The sequence below is a fragment of the Triticum dicoccoides genome, chromosome 5B (genome assembly GCF_002162155.2).
Source record: "Triticum dicoccoides isolate Atlit2015 ecotype Zavitan chromosome 5B, WEW_v2.0, whole genome shotgun sequence".
NCBI lineage: Eukaryota > Viridiplantae > Streptophyta > Magnoliopsida > Poales > Poaceae > Triticum > Triticum dicoccoides.
The window spans coordinates 28,147,934-28,169,746 of NC_041389.1; the positions used below are offsets into that span (position 1 = coordinate 28,147,934).

General features: G+C 44.0%; 1 protein-coding gene across 2 annotated transcripts; it reads left to right on the forward strand.

Moving 5' to 3' along the window:
* The first annotated feature begins 6,804 nt into the window (after positions 1 to 6,804).
* Positions 6,805 to 10,642, forward strand: LOC119307176. Of its 2 annotated transcripts, XM_037583267.1 has the most exons (2): positions 6,805 to 7,680; positions 7,860 to 10,642. In XM_037583267.1, the coding sequence occupies exon 2, from the start codon at positions 7,880 to 7,882 to the stop codon at positions 10,526 to 10,528; it is 2,649 nt and encodes an 882-aa protein (XP_037439164.1). In that variant the 5' UTR covers positions 6,805 to 7,680; positions 7,860 to 7,879; the 3' UTR covers positions 10,529 to 10,642. The 2 variants fall into 2 exon arrangements, with proteins under 2 accessions (XP_037439164.1, XP_037439163.1); XM_037583266.1 differs by having other exon boundaries at positions 6,805 to 10,642.
* Positions 10,643 to 21,813: the final 11,171 nt, after the last annotated feature.

Consider the following 21,813-nt stretch of genomic DNA (forward strand, 5'->3'; position numbering starts at 1 on the left):
CATTTTTAGGTGCTTCAATGTAGTTAGTATAGGAGATAAATTCACAACGAAGGCGGGGAGCTGGCAGGTATCATTTATTATCACTGGGGCAGCAAGTATCAGCTGGGTTTTCGGCTGCCCCGTCTAGGCTTTCTTTTTTAACATGCGCAGCCCACGACCTCGGATGGAAGGTCCATAGGCCTGTTTGTATTTTCTTGAAGGCCGTCATGTATCAACCGGCCTATGGAGCCTATGGACCTCCCATCCGAGGTTTTATTTTTCCTGAAACATCGACAACCCAATTTATGTATTTTTTTTGAAGAAAATGCAGAGGTCTGTTCTATTTTTCTATATAAGAATAGAAACGTCAGGTCCAACTTATGTTTCCCTTCTAACTATATTATATATATTTAAATTATTTTATATGTTATTATATATTATTTTTATTGTCACCATATATTTAACAGATACTTACATATGTAAGAAAACAATATCCCACATCTTATTAACTTTTAAAAGTAATTTCTTAATAATAAAATCATGGATTGTTTTGGCATGAAATCCTAGTGATTGCGTACAAAAGCTTGGTAAGATTTAGGGACAAATGTAATAATATCACTTATTATTAAAATATATTTATAACAAAATACTCAGCACCTGTTTATTTTTTGATAACATTGCAGCCCCAACCCAACATTATAATTAGAATTAGCCCAGCAAAATCGTGTATTTCGAGAAAGTGCAAATGGCCTGTAATTTTTTAGGAAAAAAATAAATGGGCCGCATGGATGCTACATTATTTGTTTACCCAGCCCAGCTAATGGACTGTAATTCAAAAAAAATCAAATTGACTGTAAATTCTACCGCGCAAAAAAAGACTGTAAATTCTGAAAAAATGGGTTGAATACATGCCACATTTTTGGAGGCTGAAATGTGGGCCAATAGGTCGAAGCCAACGCAAGCCGTTGTCAACTTAATCAACAAATGATTCTGACATCGTTAGCCATTGGATTTACATGCAACGACCGGCATCCATCTTCAATCTCTCGTCTTCTTCCTCCATCGCTGCCGGGACCACCTCCCGCCTCCTGCTGCTAGCAACTCTGCTTAGCACGCTTCGCTGTGAAGCACTACTCCACCATTGGTCAGGCCATCCCTCCACCCCTCCACATCTCATGTTCTTCTCCACCGACTGCCGAACCACACCGCACTAGAACCAATTAACCCTCATACACCTCTCCGTCTGTGACTCTACTCCCACGTCTTCCCATCTCCGGCTCGTTGTTGTCCGGGGCCTCGCCGTCGTCCACCACCTTGGATGCACTCGGCGCGGCGTGGTCAACGTGGTCAACGAACGACACCATCGGAAGTAGACTGTGTGTGGAGAGGCTGACAGCTGGGTCCACGGCCGCACACAAGGAAATGCCTCCTTATTACGCGCAAAATAATGATTCCTCCACCTGACAGCTGGGACCCACCGAAAGGGCCTCTGTATTTCGCGAAAAAATGTGCCCCCAGCTGACAAGTTGGACCCACCAGCTATCTTCGCACGCAAGGAAGTGCCTCCTTATTACGCACAAAAAAATGAATACTCCCCCTGCCAGCTGGAACCTAGCATAGTGGGAGGCTGGCTTGTGGGCCTACCAAGTTGATGGGGATGGAAGGCTTTGTCAACTTAGTCAATATGAACGATTCTAGCTCCTGTTACCGTACGATGTTCATCCAACGGCCGTAGTGCTTCTTCAACCTCTGGTCTTATTGCTCCAGCCGCCCAAACCAGCGTCGGTCGTGCCGCGTGCTCTACCTCCCATGGCCGACTGTGATGCCGCGGAGGCCTCACCGCCCCTACTACTCCCACCGCTGGCCAGGCCATCCCTCTACTCACCCACACCCCCTGTTATTCTGCGGCGACAGCAGCCTCACACCGCAGCCGAACTAGTGAACCCTCGTACTCCTCTTCGCGTGGGCATCCACTGTTGCGTCTTCCCCGGCTCCGCGTTGTCCCCTTCCTAGGCCTCGCTGTCGTCCATCGCCCTAGTGCTCTCGGTGCGGCGTGGTCAACGTGGTCAAGGAACGACTTCCATCGGACGTGGACTGTACGTGGAGAGGCTGACAGCTGGGTCCACGGCTGCAGCAAGGAAGTGCCTCCTTATTACGCAGAAAATAATGATTCCTCCACCTGACGGCAGGGACCCACTGGATGGGCCACCGTATTTCGCGAAAAAAACTTTTCCCCCTGACTGCTGGGACCTACCAGCTATATCTTCGCATGCAAGGAAGTGCGTCCATATTACGGGCAAAAAAATGATTCGCCTCCTGACTGCTGGGACCCACCAGCTACATCTTCGCACGCAAGGAAGTGCGTCCAGGCAAAAGAAAACGATTCGCCCCCCTGACTGCTAGGACCCACCAGCTACATCTTCACATGCAAGGAAGTGCCTGACAGTCGGGCCCCACCTAGTAGCATTGTCATTCTGGTCGCGAACGTGTATGTACATATTGGTCGATGTAGAGGCGCGCACGTAGCTTGTACACGTACGTACAGCGGCCAGAGTGCAAGAAAGAAAATACGGCCACGTACGTACATACGGGCGGGGTCTCGAATGCCTACTCGCACATACGTACGGCCAGGGCTCATGTACATGGCTGGGTCGGAACGGAGAAAATGCGTTGTCGTCGTGTTCATGGGGAGGCAACGGAATGCGTCGTGTTCATCGAGAGGCAACGGAATGCGTCGTGTTCATCGGGAGGCAACAGAACGCGTGGGAGCCAATCGGCTTGGACGGAACAGGTGATGGAAATGAGGCATGGCGTACCGCAGAACGGAGGAAACGACCTTGTGTTCGACCAGCCACGTTCAAAATGGGATCCTGTTCATCAGGAGGGGTCTGGCGTACTGCAAAGTAGAGGAAACGGACTTATGTTGGAGCTCCTACGGTCGAAACAGGGTCCTGTTGATCGGGAGGGGTGTGGCGTACCGCAAAACGGAGGAAACGGACTTGTGTTGGAGCGCTACAGTCAAAACGGGGGTCCTGTTCATCGGGAGGGGTGTGGCGTACCGCAAAACGGGACTCCACGGGATACTGTTCATCTCCACCGTCGACCTCCTCCAGCCTCCACGAGCTAATGTTCATCCACCGTTGACCTCCTCCAGCCTCCACCTGCGACTGTTCCTCCACGGGCTCCTGTTCATCCAACCTCCACCGCGCGCTACTCCACCCGCTACTGTTCAACCACCCCTCTCCACGGGCTCCTGTTCAACCACCCCTCCACGGACTACTATTCATCCACCCCTCCACGTCTACTGTTCATCCAGCCCTCCACAGGGTCGTCCTGTTCATCCAGCCCTCCACGGGGTCCTGTTCATCCAGCCCCAACTGGCTCGATCGATCGGGGTCCTGTTCATCCAGAGGCAACACCACGGGGTCCTGTTCATCCACCCCCACCACTCACTGTTCATCCAACCCCACCCCACCCCCCCTCTGTAACGCTCACTGTTCATCCAAAGGCAGCATCAATCGCCTTCAGTTAGCAGCAGTAGCAAAGAAATCGCTCGATCGGGTTCAGTTAACACCCATCGATAGATCGCTCGGGTTCAGTAATGCGTAGCCTGCAGTCCAATCGCTCGGGTTCAGTTAGAGCCCAACGCCTCGCTCGGGTTCAGTTACAGCCCAGCGCCTCGCACACACGCGTGTATGTGTACAAGAGAAACACGCATCGCTCGGCCCCCGCCACCCACCGTAACCGGGAACTCGCCGAAATTTTCCTCGCCCTCGCTTCTACCATGTTTTTTCTGTCATGGACAGCCCAAAGAATGTCATGCAGCTGCGTCTTCGGCCCGCCCAGGACGAAAAGCCCATTTTATGTCATGATTTTTTGTCATAGAAGTAGGAGCCCACCGCCCAGGTTGAAGACGACGCCACCGCTCGATCCTTCACATGATCATGACTTTCGCCCACAAATCTTGACCCGAGAGCAGTGGAAGCGCAAAACTCCTTGACGGCGGCTCCAAGAAGGATAGTGACGCCCACGGGCGCCGTCGCAACTGGCCACAAGCGTTCGTGAGGCTTTTGCCTGGAGCAGCATGACCAACACTCCCACACAACACTCCATTGGCCCGCACACCTCTGACGCAGCAAACACGCCACCACCGCGCCAGAGCCACATTCGCCCTCGCCATTCATCTGCCAAAATAGACGAGCCAGATCCAACATCTGGCACCCACCACCGCTACATGAGCACCCCCACGCCGGAGAACGGAGCTCCCAACTGCGGCAGAATCTCCACCGACGCAGATAACCAGAACCGGCCAAAGCCGGTCAGATCTAGCGAGCTGGCACTCCATCGACAAGATCCCACACGGGGACGAGCTCGCACAAGCAGGACCAGGGGGACGCCATCCCTCCTAGCCCAGCGGGAGAAGAACTGTCGAGCGACGCTATGAGGCCACGACGTCGCCGGAGTTGCCACGCTGAAGAGGAAAACATCGGGCAGCAAGGGGGCCGAGCTGCCTCCACCACGAGCAGCTGGCGTGCAGTAGCACCGCGCCCAGGCCCGACCACCATGCCACCCAAGCGGCCGTAGCAACCGTCATTGCCACGAAGACCGAGGCCGCTGCCCCGGGACCCAGGCTTCACCTCGCCCTTCACTACGGCCGGATGTCCCCCTCCCCTTAGAGGAAGGGGCCCGCCGCCACCGCGGTAGGGGCCGGCGGTAGCGGCAGCAAGGGAGGAGCGGGAGACCGGACCCGCCGGCACTAGTGGCCCCCCCCGGGTAGTCTCAGGAGGAGACGGCGCGAGGGAGAGGGGGATGGATAAGAGGTAGTAACATGGACTATTAACAAAAGCATGTAACTAGTCTAAGTTACTCCCCACTATGGATAGTCTGATGGGGTTTGCATGATGGTGGTAGATTTTCCAAGATCCGAGACTTTCATCATGTGGTAATGATGGTAGACTGCCTAGAGGTTGTGCACCTCTCTAATTCTCGCCGTGACTCCCATTCCATTGTGGCTTTGTTCCATTTGGAAGTTGTAGACTTGCCTTTTTTTTCTTTAGTTCCTTAATTATCCAACATGTAAACAGAGAGTTGAATTGATTTCAAACCATGTTAAGAATCTGACCCTCCTAGTCGCTCATTCAATCTTCTAGCGCACATTGGTGCTACGCGTGCGGTTTACTTGTCGGTCACTGATAGTTGTATTGATTCTGAACCTCCTTCCTCATCAGGCTTCGTTCGCTTAATCCTGCCCCGCCGAGATTGGAGTCAAAACTTCGTGGATCGGTCGGGTATATATCCTCGATTGCTTCATATAGTGCATTCGTTTATACCATGCGGGGATAGAAACCCTGTCAAAGCCCCTCGCAACCTTGCAGTTTTGACGGGGAAAATAACCTCTCCTCTGTATGAGTGGAATTAATCACGTTGTTGCTGTATGGAAGGCGTGACGGTGTGGGGTCAACACAACACCCTCGTGGATTGGATCCTATGGATCCTATAGGGGGTCAAATATCTAGTAACCGAACATAGCCTTAGACTGATCATAAGGAGTAACTTAGACTAGTAACATGCATATGTTACTAGTCTATGTTACTATCATCATAATGGGTAGTAACATATAGATGGTAACCTCCCTTGGCCTATGGCTACGGGAGAAGCAAGGGCCGAACAACCTGCGGAGGAAGGATCTATGTACAATCTTCATTCTAACACTTTGGGAACTGTGGAAGCATCGCAATGCTATTGTGTTTGATGGAGCAACTCCTTCGATGAGTGTGCTCCTAAGTAGGGTGAGGTCCGAAGGCATGGTTTGGCTCGGAGCCGGCAAGTTTAAAGGGAATGTTGACCCTTTCTTCTGTAGTTTACATAGGTGGGCGAGTAGTGAGGAGTAAGTTGTAACGAAACCCTTGTAAAACTATGGTGGAGGCACTCTTTTGCCTTTCTTCTTTAATATATAAGAGTGTGCATATTCGAGAGAAAAATATAGATGGTAACAGCAAGTCTTCACTAATTGAGATATATACTCATTTTACCTCGGGGTGTGCTATGTTACAGTAACATATTATGTTAGGCTGATCATAGTGGGGGTAACATAACCGGTATCATGCATTTGGGACTAGCAAACATGCTTATGTGGTAGGCAATTAAAGAAGAGAGGGAGGGTTAAAGTAACGTAGCTAGATACCGTATCATAATAAATGTTATGCTACTAGGTGTCATGCATGGCAATAAATAAGATGATTTATGACATTAATTTATGATAGCATGCACTACGAAGATAGTATTATAAACCAATATCATATGCATGATACTAGTGTATGATACTCCCCACTATCAATAACCTTACCAGTTACCACAAGTATCTCTCTCCTCATTAACTCTATGCCACATAAGCAAATTTGTCTTAGAAGGTGTTATGTTACTATCTAAGTTACTCCCACTATGACTAACCTTAGCGATCTAATAATGACTGATTGTTTCAGATGCGCTTTTGTTGAATTGAATTGAATAAATAAATATCTCCAAACTCCACACAGTTAATACTAATTATAAATCAGATTATTTATGAACACAATAAATCAGTTTATTTATGGAAGAAAAATAATACGATCTAGAAAGCCCTATGAAGCCCAATTAGCCTAATAACACGATCGGGCCCAGTTCTTTTGTCAGAATTTTAGATAGAATTGTAAAACAAATGAGACTCGAAGCTGGGTAGGGGTTGGATTATGAGAGAATCGGCAAAAAGAACTGGCCATAGAAAGCCCTACATAAACCAAGTTCCTCTCGAGAAAAAGGGATCTGGATTCTAAAAAAAGAAAAAAGAAAAGAGGGATCTTTGCCGGCGCCGCCTCCTCTTGCACTCGTGCCCGCCGTGCAGTCTTGATCCGCCGGCGCACTTGCCTTCCAGCCCGCCTCTCTCCATCGAGATCCGCCCCACGTTCAGAGGTACCTCCCTCCCCGCCCGGTTCCCTTCTCCGCCTCTCTCTCCCCTGTCCAACACCTCCGTTGCCGAGTCTAGCTTGGACGAACATCAACCGAAGCTGCAGAAGGGATCCTGATTGGATTGGTTTAAGGGGGAAAATAAGACAGGTACAAAATTTTCAGCGTAGGTGTCAAATCCCCAGCAGAGTTCACGGTACCAGTAACGGAGGAGATATTATGGGTGTTTTGGAGAGCTAGTCCAGAACTGTGATGGCTTGGATCGTTGACCTTAACTAATTACTAGATTGTACTGTTCGCAATCTAAAAAAGACCAAGTCATTACTCGTTGAAAGGATTAGAGTGCATCAGCCATGATTACTGTGATAAGAAGCTTCAGTTTTCAATGGTCGCTGTGCAAAAGGAATTTTGATATTTAAGGGATGTATCTATGTAGCGCGCTGCACAACTTCAGATTTGTACACAGCTCTGAATTTGATTGCTGTGTCAACTAATTTACATTGTGCTGGAGAGCTACAGCGACTATCTTTTGTGCTCTCTTGCTAGTTTGTTGCTATGTAGTAGTACGTTGTTGTTTCAGAGCTACCTCAAATATTATTGTTTCATGCTTCTAGTATGCTAATCTTCACATAATGTTTTTCATGGCTTTGTTCTGTTTTCCTTGATGAGTATAGTGTATAGTTTTATCTGTATTGCATCATCGTTTTTCGGACTGAAGGAACTCTGAGACCGCTGGACGTGATTCGATCCCTCCTATTGGTAAGTATTTTTTCCGTCTTCCCGTTTCTTTTCATCTTTTTGTAGTCGACGATCAACCAGATCTCGTTGTGTTGTCCTTTCTTCTTTTATTACTAATAGAAGTCAGTTTCTAATGGAGTACTCGTTACTTATAGCAGTCGGTTTCCTTTGTGATTTTTCATGTGTTGATTGCATCTCAGACCTCGACTGGGCGTTGAAGATGCATAGCAGCAGGGCAGAGGATATCACGCCTAGGGAGGTCAAGAAGAGGAGGAGAATTCACATGGCCAATGCACGAGATGGTTGCGGGGCGTCGATTCCGTATGAGATGATCATAGAGGTGCTGCAGTGGCTCCCCGTCAAATCTATCTTCCGCTTCCGGGCAGTTTGTCGCTCCTGGGAGGCGCTACTCTCCTCCGATGAATTCCGCTGCCTCCATATGGCAGCAGCTAAGGATGCAAGGCGGCGGGCACCACCACCCAAGCTGCTATACATCTCACCTACCACCACATTCGACTCCACCGCGGTCTACTCGTGCTCCTTCTCGCCATCATCATCATCTAGCCGCCCCAGAGATCGCGGGGACCTACTGTTCACCATCGATGGCGCCCGTGGCAACTGTGTGGAAGTAGTGACCCCCGTGCCATGCCACGGCCTCACCCTCCTCTACGACGCTGTCGGCGCAGCTTTCTACATCTGCAACGCGGCAACACGAGCTGCTACGCGTCTGCCAGCGTCCACTGAGGAACGAGCATCCAGATCCGCTGCTGGGCTGGGGTTTGATGCCCGCACAGATGAGTACAAAGTGGTGAGGTTGATCAATGGGTTGTCTTATCAGAAGGACATGGTGAGGTGTGAAGTTTACACGCCTGGAGGCCGCTTTGGAGATCGCTGGAGGCCGCCCGCCGGAGGAGTACCCTCCAGCTTGCATCAGTTTGTATATGCTGCTGTTACAAATGCGGAATTGAACAAATTACCTCCTGTGTTTGCCAACGGTTGCCTTCACTGGTTGATGAGACCTGCCTCTTTCATCACGACTCCAAGTGTTGCCATCGTGTCCTTCTCGGTGGCAGAAGAGACCTTCACATGTCTCCGGTCCCCGCCCTTCTGGGTACCAGGAGCGCCGCCAAACAGGTATGGGTTGTCCAAAGAGCAACTAGTGGAGATGGATGACCAACTATGTTTGGTCCGAGATACTCGCAACACAATCCTTTATGTTAACGTTTTGGAGATCTGGAAACTGCCAGACTATAGCTCGGGTGACTGGTTACTGAGTCATCGGATCAATTTGTCGAGCCACCTGGCAAGAGATTTACGCGAATCAGAAATTCTGAGAGTCATTGGGTGTTTTGGCATCACTTCCAGGTCGCCAAGGAAGAAGATAGTCATCACTACGAGCAAGCACAAGATTTTCGACAAGTATCAGAAAATGGTTCACACCTATGACCCTAGGTCCGAAGCTCTAGAAACCATTCTTTCAATCACGGAGACGCACTCAACTCCATATTATGGGCCCCCAAGTTCAAGGTTTAGTTTCATTCAAGACACCCTTGCTCCTGTGCATAAAACAGATGAAGAGATAGCCTTGTCATCTGAGCTGGCTAAGGTGACTGGAGAGATCCTACTCCACCTCCCAGCTAAAGCAGTGATACACTCCAAATTTGTGTGCAAGCAGTGGTTCAGATTGATTGAGAGTGACAAATTCATTCAGTCATACTTTCAGCATAAAAACATGGACAAAAGACTTAAGGTCATGCTTGTGGTCAAGGGCACTGGACAATTGGGCTTCAGTTTTGCTCCCTTGAATAAATGCCTCCAAGAAGCTCCTAGTAACAGTAGATTACTTGATACAAAGGTGGTTTGCTCCAAGCCTTGCCATGGGCTGAACTTGGTAAGCACCGAGACGTACGACTATCTCTGCAACCCATGTACAGGTTACCACATGTTCTACTCGTTGGGGCCAAGTTTGCTGCAGAGAATGCCTAAAGCAGAAGAGCATGCTTTCACAGTCGGCAATAAGAATACTGGCTTGACTTTCGACCCTTTGACTCAACAACATGTTATGGTGGCAATTTTCTATCGCCGGAAGGACTTCAAATCTCGTCAATATGACCTGAGATGCACGTTACGCTGGTGTGACTCTCGGGATCGCCCCCAACTGAGCTCGGTACCGCCTCTGCCTGTGAATGACATGCCACCGGCGTATGTGGAAGGAATGCTGTACTGGATGAGTGAACCAAGGTTGGGACCGAGCTGTGAATGGAACATTGTTTCTTTCAACCTTGCTACAAGAATTTTTGATGTTGTCACATGCCCTTCTTGGTTTGCAAGATGGAATAGCAGAAACCGCTGTCGTGCATTTGTTGTTGAGCTCAAGGGACTATTATGTGCTGTTCTAGCAGACCCAATGGCAGAAAATTTAGATGTATGGAAGCTAGAGGATGGCCAATGGGGCAGAGCATTCACAATTCACCTGGAAGCATATCCTGAATACTCCCTTAAGACAGGTGTCGTGGTGCCATTAGCTGTTGATCGCGATCATGGGAGGATCCTGCTCAACACTGGAAGGAAAATAGGACTGTACGATCCAGTAGAGCAAGCAATTCAAAATTTGTATTCACTTGATCAGGTGCCGGTTGTCAGAAGCTGTAGTCCACACCACCATAAGTTTCTTGATATGCCTTCAACTTCATCAGCGAATAGTTTGACATGCTCCAAAGAAGACCCAGCGGCGGAGTTGAATATAATGGACTCTAAGATGATTCCTTGTGTTCCAATGTTATATGAGGAGAGCTTGGCATGTTACACCCGTGTGCCCAAAAAACAATTGCTGTGGTCATACATTTTCATTGCACCTACCCTTATATAAACTATCTATGTGTGATATCTTGCTTGCATGTTGGCGAACTGAAACACCAAGCTTTGATAATGTAATAGTATTGAACATTTTTTATTGCGAGTATATCATTTTGCTTTTGAATTATAATGACCTGTTCCTAGTGTTTTATCTTATCTACACAAATAAGAGGGTAATAATATCTGTTATCTTTGTATTATGAATATTTCTGTTTGTTGCTTGCCTGATCTGCTATTTTGCTCTACATGGGAGGTGCCATGTTTCAGTTTTTCATTGCTCCAACAAAATACTACTAGGCCGTGCTTGGATCGTTGTTTTGGAGGGATTTACGCCTGTGAAATATGCAACAGTAAATAATTATCTTGTACATGAACCGAGCCATACGGCGCATAATCGTCTGCAGTGTACGGAGTGAGTACGATACAAGGGATTGGCGTGAATCTTAGAGAGATCGAACGGTCAACATATAAGGACCACATCTGGACCCTAGAGCCGAAATAAACATCGTGACTTTGTGAGCAACGAATCACGGTACTTCGGGCGCCACCGAACATGCAGGCTGCAGCCCAAATATTGTTCGGCTTCGTTCGCTCGGTGGCTGGCTGGTTCGATTGCCTTTTTTACACCAACCCTATCATTCAGTTGTACTAGTCCGTAAAAAGACCAGCAAGCTACTGGTTCAGAAAAAAGGCAAACTTCCGGTTTTCCATCAATTAAAAAAATTCATATATTCAAAAAAATGTTCGCAAGTTTTTAGAAAGATAAGGATTTTGAAAAAAAAAGTTCATGGACACAAGAAAATGTTTGCGAATTGGAAAAAAATGTTCTCAAGAACAAATATTGCTCATAAATTTTAAAAATGTTTGCCAATTTGCAAAAAGTTCAGGAATTTGACAACTGTTCACAAATTGGAAAACAGTATGTGGGTCTGAAAAAGTTCATGAATTAGGAAAATGGTCATGAACCCAGGAAAAATCATGAATCTAAAACATTCAGGGATTTGAAAAAGTTTGTGGATTTAGAAAATGTTCATGAACTTGGGAAAAGGTCATAAATTCGAAAACAGTTCACGATTCTAAAATATTCATGAACAAAAGAAAGTTCACGGACTTGAAAAAAGTTCACAAATCTGAAATACATTCATGAATTTGAAAGAAGTTTAGGGATTTGGAAAATCTTCACGAAATTGAAAAAGGCTTATGAATTTGAAAATTGGTCATGATTTTCAAAAAATTCACGAATTTGAAAACAAAAGTTAATGAAATAATTAAAATGAAAAAGGGAAAGAAAAATGGAACATAAAAACGAAAACGAAAATAAAACAGAAGAAAAAACCAGAGGAGAACCGAAAGAAGTAGAGAGAATTAATTTTTTTTTAAAAAATATGAACAGAACCCGGCCAAAAACCAAAGAAAACGAACCCAAATAATAAAACCAGTGAGGGTAAAAAGGAGAGCGCTGCATACAGAAACGAAGCGCATATAACTCTGAGCTTTTTTTTTAACATCAATACAGACACAAGCGCTCATATACACGCGCATACATTCACCCCTATGAACGCACACACGCACACCCTATCCCTATGAGCACCTCCGAAAGACTGAGCCGGCATATCATATTGAGATTTACGAAGTCACCGTAGTCCCTCTAACCATTCAACCACAGGTTGGTTCGCACATATAACTCTGAGCTATAAGCGCCAAATAGCGTTTCGCGTGTAGTAGAATAGGGCAGAACCTATTTGACGCCCGTGAGCGTCAAAAGGTTGACCTTTCGCTGAGGCGAGCCACCGCGTGGGCTGGCCCATGTATAGGTTTCGCGTTTTAACCGTTCGCAAAAGCTTCCTTCGTCGTTTCGTTCGTTATTTTTCTGTGTTTTTTTGCTTCCGGTTCTTTGCAATGTTTTGTCCGGTCTTCACTGGTTTTGTTCTGTTTTTTTTGTTCCTTTTTTCCTTTCGTTTTTTTCTTTTTCGTTTTTTTTCTGTTTTTTATTTCTTCTTCTCTTTCCTGTGTGTTATATTCAAAGGTCACCTCCTATTACAAAAATATTCATCATATACGAAAAACATGTTTAACCGTACATTATGAAAAGTTCACTATGCATTACGAAAATGTTCATCGTGTATTACAAAAATGTTCATCATACATTAAACAAAATGTTCACCATATATTAATAAAATGTTCATTGTATTTAAAAAATGTTCATTGTGTACTTAAAAAATGTTCAGTGTATATCACAAAAATGTTCAATGCATAGCTAAAAAAAGTTCAGTGTATATCACAAAAGTGCAATGTGTATTTAAAAATTGTTCATCGTATATTTTAAAAGATATTCAATGGTTAAATTTATTTGATTTTTTAATCTACCGATGCGATTAGTTCTTCAATACTCTCGCACCACTGTAATCACTAATAATCATCAGCTCAACTGGTAAGTAAGGCTGACTTTGTATCGTTGGTTGCGAGTTTGATTCCATGACTAAGTAACCTTTTTTGCTAATTTAATTGAAGCTAATGAATGGGCCGGCCCAATTCGATTCACTCCCTACGCGAAAGCTGCTCCTGTTGACGCACGCGAGCGTCAGCTAGGCGCACTCCCCTACCACACGGCTCGCCTGCAGGGGCGCACATATTGGGCCGCCCAGTAACGAGGACTCACATGCTGGCGTCATGTTACTTGTTTGTTTTGTTTTTTATTCACATATTTTTTTCAAACTTTTGCTTTCTTTATTTATCTAATATTCTAAATATGTAAATTACAAAATAAATTTTAAATTATTTTCTAAAAAAATTCTTGCATTTGAAAATGAATATGTGTAGTAAATGTTTCTGATGCACACGAAAAATGTATAAATGTGAAAAAAAAAGTAGAACAGTTAAACATGTGTACAAAAAGTTTTAGTAATGTGTACCAAAAATGTTTACACATTATATAAAAAATATTCATATAATTAAAAATTATCTTTAGAACAATTTAAAAGTTATTCGTGTGTGTGAAAAATGTTAATCATGTGTACAAAAAATGTTTATCATACACACAAAAATGTACTTAAGTCAAACAAAGAAAATTAGAACATGTTAATCATCTGTACGAAAAATGTAAATGATGTGTGCAACAATGTTTATCATACATAGAAAAAAAATACAAAAGTGAAACAATGAAAAGTAGAACATGTTCATCATTTATACGAAAAATGTTAATCATGTGTACAAAAAATATTTATCATACACACACAAAATATACAAAAGTGAAACAAATAGAAGTACAAAATGTTAATCATTTGTACGAAAATTGTTAATCATGTGTAAGAAAAATGTTTATCATACACAAAAAATGTACGAAAGTGAAACAAAGAGAAGGAGAACATGCTAACTATATCTACAAAAAAATGTAATGATGTGTACAAAAAATATTTATAAATTGTAAAAATATGCTTGTGTACATAAAAAAATTAATCATGTTAAAAAATGTACAAATCTATTTGGAAAAAGTTACCGTGTATCTTGAAAAGTGTTCAAAAATATTTATTTTTTAAGAAAAAAATCAACATGTATCAGAAATGTTTGATGTCTGCTCTACAAATGTACATTGTATACCGACAAAAAGTAGACATTGAGTTGAAAAAAGTAGACCGATAAAACCACAAAGAAACAAAAAAGGAAGGCTATAAAATTGTAGAAAACAAAGGAAAATAGGGGGGGCCTGAAAAGAAACAAAAAAAAAAGCAAAGCAACCAATTCCTAATAGACATGTGTTGAAAAAAGTAAAAACCAACAAAAAATCAAGACACTCAACAAAGAAGCAAAAAACAAGCAAAAGAAAAACCAAATAACACCAAGAAGAAACAAAAAACCAAAGTATAAAGAAGAAAGGAAAGAAAACCAGTGAAAAGCAAAGTATGACAAAGCAAAAAAGAAAAAGGTGAAAGACAAAGAAAAAAGAAATAAAAAACCAGACCACAGCGACCATTGCGACACGCAAGCGAACAACTACAACAACACCTAGCTCACCCGTTAGCGACTCCTATAAGAAATCGGTATGGGCGAGATATAGCCCCTGCGGTCCTTGTATCCCCGACTTCCTTTTTCTTGTCTTTTTCTATCAATTTTGTTTGGGTTGCGTCACGTCAGACATACATGGGCAGTTTTTTTGGGGTATGTTTGGGGGAACAACTCAACCCTCTAGAGCAACAACTCAACCCTTTATTCATCTTCAATCATGGCAGTACAACGAATATCAGAAATAATAAAAATAACATCTTGATCCGTAGACCACCTAGCAACGACCACAAGCACGTAAGCGAGCCGAAGGCGTGCCACCGTCATTGCCCCTCCCTCGCTGAAGTCAGGCAAAATTTGTTGTAGTAGACAGTCGGAAATTCGTCGTGGTAGGGCCCCATAGGACCAGCACAGAAGAACAACAACCGCGGCCGACGAAGAGTAGCGTAGATCGGGAGGATCCAAGTTGAAAACACGTGAACGTAGACGAACTATGACTAGGTCCGAGCAAATCCACCAAGGACAGATCCGTCGGAGACACATCTCTACACGTCTATCGATGGTGGTAGACACACCATTAGGACATGAGATAGGCGAGGAGAACCTTATTTCATCTTCAGGGAGCCGCCGCCATCTCGTCTAACTGAGCAGGAGTGCAGGACATAACCCCAAACAAAACATGAATGAACAACTGAAACAGAGCCCTTCCATCGGCAAGGGCCGAGATCCACTATGCCGCCATGGACCTAAGGCCACCGGAGATGACGCGGACCGACTGCGGCGCCGGCGGGAGGCAGGGAAACCCTAGAGTTTTCTTGGGAAAGATGTGGCTCTCAAGACGTCTTAGTTGTATGTCCTCATCCGGTTCGTGTAAATGTATCATACTTTTATCGGGTTGCATGAAACCCATTTGATTTGCATTAAATTTCTCGTTTAGTTCAATTCACGTTTAAAATGCGCGCACACATTGGGGGTATAGTGTTGAATGGGCGGCTCATGTATGTGTGTTTGCAGTCGTGTCTGCGAACGGATAGTGCTATCCTTGCTTTCCGAGTCACGCTCCGCCCCTTCGGTCTACCACTGTCTTATAGTTTTTATTAAAACTATGTGAAATTTGATGGTTTTTGCAAAAAAGAACAAAGGATACATAATTATCTGATAAAAACACCTAAAAATATATTTTATCCATATATGTGGTTGCTTGCTGCTCTCAAACTATTTCCAGTTTTTCTAGTAAAAAAATATTTTCACTTAACCAAATTTAATATTTCCGGATTATTTCTGCTTAGAAAAATTTGGCGCTACAAGACTTCCCACGTCTCTCAGTTCCCGTATATGTCGCCGGATTTTTTTTTCCTCGCTGCCATCTCCCCCACCTTCCAATTTATCCAACCTCCAAATTCCAATCTACGCCGGCATAACCACCACGCGCACCGCCCATTCCGGCACCCCGCATGGTGGCAGCCTCACCCTCAATCTCCGCCCCCCGCCGCTTGCTTCGCCCGCCGATGACTCCCATTTTCCTCCACCAGCAAGTTCGCTCGTTGGAGCCCAGTCAGCGTCGTCATCCTTACATTCAGGAAGCCGTGCTCGCCCAAACGTCGTCCTCACCGTCACGAATCCGTGCTCGCCCCAAGGTCGTTCTCACTGTCATGAAGCCGTATCCATAACGGCCGGTCTCATCCTTCACCCGAAGCACCGCCGCGTGTCTCGTCGGTACACCACCTTGCAAGCAGCTCTCGCCTCCATCCAGCATCTTCAGTCTCCACCACGTCAACCAGGTGATCCCTTGATTCGCATAGCCCCTATAGTTTATCATTAAATCAACCAAAGTGGGCTCCTTCATTTATATGCATCTGAAGTCTCGATCCTCTTCTCCCATCGACTCCTTACTTCCTTCCTGTAGGCAATGCACTCTAAGTGTTTGGTGAATTGCTTGCTTGCCCAGAATTCAATTCTGACAGATATTCTTGAAAATATGTGAGCAACTGTTTGGTCCAATCAAATTTTACATGGCAAAACTCAAGAACAGTATAAGTGGTGACTAGCCAAATAATCTCAGATTCCATTTATGCTGGAGCATAAAGCATGATAATGTTTGGTTATACAGGCTGCAACGAGCTATGTTATTTTGTAGTAATTTTAAACGAACAAAAACTATATACGCGTCTGCTTCATCTGCTAAATGCGTCCCTCTGAAGTTTTCCATGAACGTTTTGTGCTGCAAAACGTGTCGATTTGCTGTTCTGTAACCTGTTTAATTCAGTACTGCCGGTTGTATGCACCTGCGTCCACATCGTATTCGTGTATTACCTACAGCTCGTCCGACTCGTATATCAGTATTTGCTACTTTAGCTACAAATCCCAATGAACGTCTGCATGGTCGAACTTTCGGGGACAGATAGCACCCGGAACCAAACGTCCGCCTCCGGCTTGTATAGGCCAGTTTTGCCGGAAGATCACCTTATTCATGGCTGGAATCCAATTTGTACCATTTGCTAGAAGTAGATTCTCTTTAAAAATAGGTACCAATATGTTTCTATCTAATCTGTACTGTTTGCTAGAAGTAGATTATCTGTATCATCAATTTTTACCATTATGTTTCTATGCCTCGACGGTTTTGAAGCCTAAACATCCCAGAGCAGGCTGCTGTAAATGAAAACCAGATGAAGAAAATTTACAAGGCCCTCCAGAGATTGATGATATATTAGCAAAAAGCCTCCTGAATCTACTAGCCAAACTAAAATAATTTGTAGCTCGAAACATTTTTTTCAAACACATATCTATTGTGATGTATATGGTCCAGTTATGCCATTGTGGTACTCTTGCATGCAGGGCCAAATGGAGATGTGCAACAGATTATAGGGGAATTCTGGGGTAAAATTTTGTCGGAGTTACACGGGGGGAAGATAATTGTGGAGACTAATGGAAGTGGTATTCCAAATGGAAGGCTGGCTGCCATTCTCTGTCAGCATCTTACCTGGCTTGCTGAGAACTCAACATTTGCACCATTGCATATTCCGAGATGCGACAATGAATTGTTTCTGCAGAAAGCATGGGCAGATGATCACAAATGTGGAGGTAAATTTTGCATAGCACTGTTCAAGATTGTTAATTTGACATAGTTGGCTGTCAATTTTAATTTTTGAAGGAGAAATTTATTTACCCCAATGAGACGAGGCAACTTGCACGAGACTGGATCCAATTGAAAATTAACAAAAAATGGAGAGTGTTTATGTCTCGTTTGAAGAATAAATTTTTTGAGCATGACAAGGTCTTTGGCCGAAATTATAGCAGGTATTCCCAGAGATGTTAACTAACATCAATGGGATACTCTTGTTGGGTTTTGGTGCTAGGATTCACCATGGTTTTATGTTCTATTCTTATACTTAATCTGGCATACATAATTAGTTTAGTGACATTAATATTGACTGGATGTGTTGTTTTCTCAGAAATTATGTGAAAAGAACACCGAATGTGCAAAGAAGCAGAAGAATCCACACACAACTGGGAGAAAAAGCCGTGCTAGGCTTAGAATCGACTTTTACTCAATATTCTGAGAAAGAAGAAAATGTTCAATTTGCACTGCGGGCACTAGGAGATAATGTAGAAAACATGACGGATGAGTTTGCTATGATGCATTCATTTCGGAAGCGAAAATTCCCCGGAGAGGATTGGAGAAAAGGATTTTGAACCGGGGGAAGTAATGAAGTTGGTATATGAACCACATTTCTTCCCGCAAAGATAAAAGTACGAGTATTAATATACTATTATCATGTTCTTGTTTCAAGTTGATCTCAACGAAACAGTTGCTAGCAATGACCTCCCAAATGAATCACATAACATAGTTGAAGAATAACCTGGCAATATGCATGCTCCATTGAGTGCTCTGCTGGTGATGTAATAGTTTCTTCACTAATAAATATTCTAGTTTATTGTCATACTTAAAAACAATTGTTTGTCATAAGTTGCAGGAACTACATCCTAGCAATTGTGTGAGAGCCAAAGGGTGTTGCACCGGTTTATCATTGCCACATGAAAAAATGGTTGCTTAGGTGTGTGTCCATAAATTTCTGCTTCATTATTAAGAAAATGCCTATGTTTTGTATAAGTTTACTTACAATGAACTGAACCTCAATTGTAGAAAGCACACATTGAGAAGTACATTGTACCAAACACTGGTACATCTCTTACAATTTCATCAAAGTACATTTCTTCTCACACTACTCTTAAAGCTTACGTTCTAATTTTTTTTGTTATCTTTCTTTTCCAGGGTAGCTCATGATTTAAAATAGGAGTGCACTGCAGGAGCCACGAGAAACAACAGAAGAATTAGTTTTTAAATGGACAAATATTATGTGTTATGTAAAGGATTTAGCTTCATCACAAAACTTAGTTCTAGTTGTATGATTTTTTCTTAATTGTTTGCATCTTTCATATTAATGTCTGATTTGATTCAGTTTAGAACTCAAGATGTTTATTCTTACTAATTGATATTGTGCGAATGAGATGCTTGTGAATACAACTGGTGCTATTGGTGGATCCCTTTACATAATATTTGTTGCCTGTTAATGTGACTGGTGATACGGGTGGAAGCCTTTATGTAACGATATTTGCTGATGATTTTGCACAAACATGTGGCTTGGTAAAGTAATTGGATTTGAAACGATGAAATGCAAATTCAAAATAAATAAAATAATGTTTAAAGTTAAATATTACGTAGTTACAAAGAAGCTTGTATATATTTAGAGATGGATATAATGTCTCTACATAGCGTGTATAAGAATGGGGTCAAGGCCGTGTGTAGAGACGTGATAAGCGCATCTAATAGAACGACTCTACTTGTCTAGATACGATTAGAACGTCCCAATATAGTGTCTCATATCTAGGGACGCTTTTGAACGTCCCAGTATATCGTCTCATCCCATGTACACACGCTTCGCTAGCGCGTCTAAATGTTTTTGAGACGGCCCATGGGGAGACGCTCCAAAGACGCTTTACAAAGTCGACTCTATGGTCGCCTAGAGATGAAATAACACGTCTCTAGCTATGGAAAATGGCGTCTCTATAGGCAGATTTTCTTGTAGTGAAGAGACCCTTTGTTATTTGATTGCAGGGTTGTTGAGAGAGACCATCTTCATCCTACGCCTCCCACAGATTGATAAATCTTAGGTCATCCACTTGAGGGAAATTTGCTACTGTCCTACAAACCTCTGCATTTGGAGGCCCAACAACGTCTACAAAAAGAAGGTTGCGTAGTAGACATCACCCGGCCTACCCTACAGCCGCGCCCATCCATCTCGGGTGCCCGACCCTCCCTGCCTGTGTGCCAGCAGGCCGCCCCGGGTGCCCGGCCACCCCGCCTGGGAGCCATCAGTCCTCCCGGGTGCCCGGACCGCCGACGCCCAGGTGCCCGACCCCTCCTGTGCGCCTGCCTCTGACCGGTCCGGGTGCCCAGACCCCTTTACCCCGGGTGCCCAGACTCCAGCGAAAATGCCTACGTGCATCTTGGGCTAAATGACCCATGTACCCTTGTTTTACCCCCAATTCATCCCTAGCATATATAAACTCTCCCCCTAGCTCATTTGAGGGCTAGCAAAGTATTTGATAGACACTAGAGAGCTTTGCTCATTGTATCCCCTCCTCTTGGAGATCAAGCCCGAAGAATCCTTTTGGATTATTAAGGCCTTCTCTTGGAGAAGATCAACATCAAGACCTCATCTCCTAGGAGTGGGATGAACTTTACCCTAGTGCTATTTACCTTGAATTGTTCTTGTATGCTTGTGGATCTCATGTATGCTACTCTAGTGGATGTGTTATTTGTGTTTGTTTGAGTGATCTCCCTCTTGTGTTCTTGTGTGTCCATCACTTTTCCCCCCTCCAAGTGTGAAGAGATCCCCTCTAGGGTTTCACCCTACAACATGGGGTCCTCGATGCAACCATACAACATGGCGCATTCAGTACGACTATACCTTGCTAGGCAGTCTGCAACGCTATTTTGATCTCACTATTAAAGACTTAATCTCATATTGTCCATAAGCGGAACGATCTAAGCTATTACCGAAAAGAATGGAAAGGATGATAGGCTCGTCAAAATGTTGTATGGCCAGCGGCACACCAATCATTATCACATGTATCTCTGCTTTCATAGATTCGTTGCAATTGAATAGATACCAATATGCAGTGAAAAAGCACTGAGCCATTCTGCTTATGAAGCACCATTCCAGTCGCTGCCAAGCTATCAGCTTCTAGAAATGTACCGTTTAACAGAGAGAGCGACCATGCATGTTGGCTGGCGGAGCTAACCAGCTATGGGCGGCTTTGGTCTTCTTTTGTTTTCCAACGTCCCATGAGCATTGCAATGGTATCTTGCCCTTGATTACTTCTTTTGTCGAGAATCTTCTTTAAGCACAGATGGAATCAAAGTAGCTTTGTAGGAAGTTAGCAGAAGTTTCAACCGGCACACCTTCCTCACCATGAGTCTTGTGCGTGTGCACTTGCCAAATCCTCTAAACTAACATGATCACCATATTTACCTGTAGGCTGTAGCAACCGGTCCTCTCTGGGTTTTTAACAGCTCTCGTGGCGGCAACAACCACACTAAACTCATCTCCCCTCATAACCTCCTTCATGGCTGCATGTTACCAATGTATAGAAAGACCCTTCATCTTCCACCCTGCATATAGGGCATGTAGCGCACGTAGACAAGTGGCGGCTAGGAAATAGGATTTGCCAATGCTATATGCGCCAAATAGAAAATTGCATGCCACTCGTTGCTTCATATAGGAGGGTGATGACACAGTGCACCATATATGGGCCTCAGCCCAGTTAGACGTGTCATTGTTTTTCTATACCGAGTGGAGCGAAGCAACCTTTAACGATTTGTTGTCTTTTTTGTATGGTTTTCTTGTTTTACTTTTATTTTCAGTTCATCTTTCACATGTTTTCATAAGAAGTTGAATACATTTGAGAGTTATTAATTTATTTTTGAATTCTGAACATGAATTTTTTTAAACTGTTGTAACATTTTTATATTTTAAAGAACTCATTAAATTTTCTGAAATTTACTAGAAAGGTGAATATTTTTTCAGGAACCTAATTTTGTAAAAGAAAAGGAAAAATAAAAAAAATTGAAAGAAAATGAAAATATAAAAACGAGAAAAGAAAAAAGAAGAAGAAGAATTAAGTAACCAGAAGCTGTAAGAAATACAGGGAAAAAAGACCATCCATCACCGCGTTTATGTCGGTAGCTTGACACATACTCCATCCGTTCCATACTACTAAATCAGCGACAAGTAC

Bases quoted from the DNA above. Each gene is read 5' to 3' on its own strand.
- LOC119307176 (XM_037583266.1), top strand. From the start codon at position 7,793: ATGGAGTACTCGTTACTTATAGCAGTCGGTTTCCTTTGTGATTTTTCA.